The following is a 5,411-nucleotide window of genomic DNA, read 5'->3' on the forward strand; positions in this document are numbered from 1 at the left end:
CTAGTCATCTACATTTCAATATTAAATAACTTAAACAAAAAAAAACAAAAAAACTTGTAGAAGTCCTCTTAAAGCTTTAGTCACAAATACTGACAGGTCCTATGAGGAGGGGGAAATCTCCCACATGGCTTGCCATGCTAGGTGACTGGTGTTTCCCCTGCCTTCTTCCACTTTTGACAACTCAAAAAACTCAACAACAGATTGAGGGTGGTCTCCCTACTGGAGGACACAGTTTTATTCTGCTTCCTCCTCCTCTTATCATGCAGATTCCACTGGGGCAATTGCCACCCAACATAATTTCCTGGAACATTCACTTCCCTGCCCTGACATGAGTTACTACAGGAATGAAGGTCTACGTTAATGGGCGACATAAACTTAGTTAAAGCCCTATAACAGTCTGAGCAATGACAGTTATGCATAAAATTTAAGAATCTTGCACCATTAGGCACCCAATGTGTTAGACAACACAGACAACAGTCCAAAGCACTTTGAATGCACAAGGGCACCAGTACAGAGCTGCAACAAGCACAAAGCCGCACAACCACAAAGGAGCATGGCCTGGAAAACATGGGAGAAAGTGAGTAGCTCTGAAGTGGGCATCATACCAGGGCTCACAGCATTAATAATTTTCTCAATGGCCAGTCAGTATATCCGTAGTAGGGGTACTCTAGATATGACTAGATATGAAGGGCAAGATTTGTATCCTGTAAGGAACAAATTTCCTTATGTCCTTGCAAATTTTATTAACGTTCTTTCCTTTCATACTCTTTAATAATGTAGTTTACTTATAATGATAACGTACAATTTCCATTTGCAATGACAAAGGATATTACAGTAGTGTACACTAAAAACATCTTTTAACGACAGCACGAAGGTATAAGAGCAAGGTACTAGTGGCAGTCACATTCAAGCATCTCATTTTTCTTATTCTTTGAGGAACCATATTACCATTGTACCTATTATGTCATTCTACCTCCAAAAATATTGATTAGACTTTATAATGGAACACAGTTTGTACTATGTAAATAATTACAATCTTCTAACCCTGAACTGATATTATGTTCTACATAGAGCACTGAGAATGTAGAGCATAATTTTGTAGAACAGGCCAGAATATAGGAATTAGGCCAAGGGCCAAGCACTGGGACCTTCGAGGTCATTAAGTGCTGATACAGAAATGGGATTCTTTGTTCAGCATAACCAGTGACAAATCTTGAAGATTTTCAGTGACTCTTTTTGTGAATACTTGCTAAATCTATTTACTGTACATATTAGTTTTACTTGTAAATATTAGTTTTACTGTCCATTAAAAATTCATATACAGTATACTGTACACTCTACCAATGAAATATACGTACGACCAAGTTATTAAGACTTACAATGAAATCCTGCTTGAACACCCTCCATAAAACCTTCGGCAAGCCTACATTCCTTTCTACCAATTTACTGTACTAATACATTAAGCCAGGCTGACAGGAATTTTGCTGCTGACCTGCAATGTAAATGGATAAATTAAAGCAAACATTATCTTGCAGATAAAAGACTACAATGAACATTTTTTCAATTACATAATGTGAAATTCTCAAAATCCTACACTTCTGTTTACTCTTATTTACATCATGGACATTCTCTCACCTAATGGAAACCTAGTTCCAACATAAAATCAGTTCAAAGGAAATCCCTACTCATGTGTCACACAATGAAACATCATTAAAGTTTACTCCAAATACGTTTGATAATAGTATGCTGAAGTATTTCTGAAAGCATTCTAAATATGAATTATTCATAAAATTCTCAAGCTAATAATCTATTTCTTATAATTTCACCTCTACCTTAAATTGATTTTATTTTACCTTAAAAATTCCTTATGACTTCCAAAAGTGAACAATGCAATAAAAAGAATTATTTTTCTGTTTTATGTAGAACCAAAGTGAGTAGAGCATTCAAAGAGAAACCCCTGCAAATAAGCTTGTTCATAATTCAAAGGTCCAACTGCTAAGATTTTAAGGATAGTGAAAAATGAAATTTAGAAATAAAGTAAAATATTTATTTGTACCTGAAGTTTTTTCAGTACTGATGTAAGTTTTCAACTAAAAAAAAATGGAGTGTAAACCAGACAATATACTTTTGGTGGTCTGCTCCCAACATCCAAAACACACAAAATGACATACCTGTCCCCAACCAGTCATTCTTGGTATCGTTTGTTACACAACAGAAAAAATCAAATTAACATTCATGGTTATTTACCTGGCATTTGTGTATTCCAAACCTACTATAACTTCTACAGAAGACACAGCTTTCCATTCACTGATACAACCAAATATATCATAATTTCTCCATAGTTTACAATCTTTCTATAACAGTATAGCTTATTCCTGATGCCAATCTTTTACAAATTGTAGTATACACAACTCCATATATGTACGAAATTTTGCATATTTTTAAAATACTGAACATCAAAAAATATGTTATTTCACTACATAAATACAATTTTACACCCTTTCTATGATTACCATATAAAATTTCAGTGCGGTAAGGAAGAACTACCTCCAACAAAATCTACCTGTAAATGCTGTGTACAGTTCCTAAAGCATTCAGAAATGGTACTGGTATTTTGAGACTTCTAGATCTTCACAGTCATCAACTGTATCAGTTGGGAACTCAGAAATTACATTTAAAAATATAACAATTTAAATATGAAAGGTGAGAAAACTAACAGGGCTCTAATTTGCCTCAGTACAAACATCTGAGCTTCAATGAAATCTAAATTTCCAAAACATTGGGTAGCTTCATGGCAATCACTAGGGCATCCTTTTTATAAAATACAACAAACACATTCTTTATCTTGTACTAATTTTTTGTATTACTGTATCATATAATTATTGAGAACAAAGAGAAAACACAAACGGTTTGACCAAATTGGTCGTGATATTAAAATGCCATTACATTTAATCTAACTCCTTCTCTAAGTCCTCAGAGTTGTCTTACCATCACTTAAAAATATTTCAGATTCAAATGCCTTGATGCAGATACTTGGAATAGCTGGTTTTTAGATGCTGGAGCAGGGATGTAGGTACATTTAATATGCTGCAATCCAAATTCTCACTGAAAATATGAAGCTGCATTGATGTGACACAGAAACACGTGGTGAGCATGGTGTAAGACCCATCTGCTTCATTCACCAATTTCCACCGAGTATTCTTACTCTTACCTCTTAATATTGTGTAAAACATTAAAACTTTGTGTCAATATTCAATTGTCACCTGTTCAGTAGCTGGAAAACATATCAATTGCTCAAACACTGATAATTACAGAGGAAGGAAAGACTCTAGTATTTATAGATATATCTCTGTTAACATTATACGAAATAAACAATCAAATATAAACTGACAAAATAAACTTTAAGATAGATTTAAAAAGCTTAAGAGTTTTAGAAATTCTGCTATAATAAGAAACAGGGGAAGGATTATCTAAAGTGAAAAAATAAATAGCTAGTTGGTGTCATAAGAAATACATTAAAAGTAAATAATTTATATAACAGATTTACAGTAATATAAGCATCTGCAAACAGAATAAATAAAAGGCAATACACAATCAATACTAAAATTCAACCAAGGATAAGTCATCTGTTATACCAGCGTGTAAGCAGCTGGGTCTTCACAATTATTGTCAGCAGCATGCAGTGTAGATGGATGGGGAACACAGACTTCAAAGGCCTGAGCTAGATCAATGAAAACAAAGTGCTCAGGTCTGTGGGACATTTGCAAAGTCTACTTGTACACATTACCATGTGTATGAATTAATATATCAGAATTTGCTATACAAAAATGTCAGTTCATCTGTACAAAATTTGGACAGTCAAAGTGGTTCATGATGACCACTTGTAGATCAACGGTGTAAACTACAGGTTTTGCCCCACTTACCACACAAAGTTCGGTAATGAAGAGCATAACTGGTGGTTAGTCTCTTAGAGAGCAACTGCAATCCACCAACATTTAGATTCTGAAGAATAGCATGATGAAAGCCAAAACAAACTCTTTCCACCTCATCTATTCTGATTCTGTCACACCATTCTCCACAACTGTACTTTCTTCTTCCACACCACCCCCAACCTGATCAACTTCACCGTCAGTTCTGGTCCGTTTTTGAGGTGGTAGGCCATCAACTTCATTGGTAGCAAAGTCTCCTTCCCCTGTATCTCCCTCTCCATCACCAATCCCTACACCCACACCCTCAGCCCCTTTCGCCCCTTCATCCATTTCACTCTGAGTCCGTTTGCGTCCATTGGTGAGAGGAGCTGCTGCTGTCGACGTTTCTGATTCAAAAGCTTCACTATTTATCTGTGACTCATCATGTGTGGCATCCCCATTTGGCTGGGGAGGCACAAGTGGCACTTCTGTCTGTTCCATCTCATTATTTAACTCACTATTGCCTTCTTCAGTCAATATCTGGGAACCAGAGTCATCACCAGGTTGGGAAGTTGAAATTTGAGTAACAGATAACTGGGAATTGAGCTGAGCAATACGCTCCTTCGCCTGCCTTAATTGCTGCTGCAGGTAGTAGATGGTCCCTTGCATCCCCTCAGTGTCTTCATCCATTTCCAACAAAAATTCATCCAATTCTGAAAATAATTCAAGCAAACATACAAAAATCATGTGAATATCACCATGCTAATTACTATTTACATGTTTAGTCATACTCCATAAAGACTACTGCTTTCAACAAATGCAAACTCTACAGTCAATTGTCTTTTCCAAATTCTGAAAATACAATTAATCAAGGGGAACATTAGTTATAAGAAAACTTAAATAATCTAACGCTGAAAATGAGCATATCCTTTTAACCTACACAGAACTATCACTTTTATTCTTAATTCCTAGTAACAGAATGTGAAAGGAGATTGAATTATATATGATGTGGAGCCAAGATGTGCTGTTCAGTGGCATGACAAAACACAAAGTCTGACCACACAATGAGAACAGAGCTAAAGAAGTGGTACACATGGTAAGGACATGATGTCAGTCAGTGGAAAGATCAAGATCCAAGAGAATGGGCATATATTAGAACCTGGATCGATAGAAATTCAGGGAACATGCCTGCCATAAATACATCAATGATGAGTAATACCCATTCTTTATTTTTATCATCACTGCTATTATAATTATAAATTAATTCCAGAGGCATTTAATCATATTGGAAGACTTTCACAGCATTCACTCTACGGACCTCTTTTGAAATGAGTGAAGCTGGAGTAAGGCCAGTTAGAAGTAGGAAGAGAACAACTAAAGAACTGAGAACTTACAGGCACAAAGCAATGCTGCTAAGGTTGAAAGAAACATGAATGAGTGTGCAAGGCCTACTATAAGTGTCCACCTCCTACAGGTATAGTATACCTTTTTTAAAATCTACAG

At 35.7% G+C, this 5,411-nt stretch overlaps 1 protein-coding gene across 1 annotated transcript in view; it reads right to left on the bottom strand.

Annotated features, from left to right (window-relative positions):
- LOC135224750 (uncharacterized) overlaps positions 1-5,184 on the bottom strand; it is a 15,848-nt gene extending 10,664 nt beyond the window's left edge. The window contains exons 1-2 of the mRNA XM_064264076.1: positions 5,097-5,184; positions 4,070-4,621 (exon numbers count right to left, since the gene is read on the bottom strand). Coding sequence (XP_064120146.1) covers positions 4,070-4,621; positions 5,097-5,184 — 640 coding nt within the window. The remainder of the gene's footprint in view (positions 1-4,069; positions 4,622-5,096) is intronic.
- Between the last annotated feature and the right edge of the window lie 227 nt (positions 5,185-5,411).

The sequence above is a fragment of the Macrobrachium nipponense genome, chromosome 12 (genome assembly GCF_015104395.2).
Source record: "Macrobrachium nipponense isolate FS-2020 chromosome 12, ASM1510439v2, whole genome shotgun sequence".
Lineage (NCBI taxonomy): Eukaryota > Metazoa > Arthropoda > Malacostraca > Decapoda > Palaemonidae > Macrobrachium > Macrobrachium nipponense.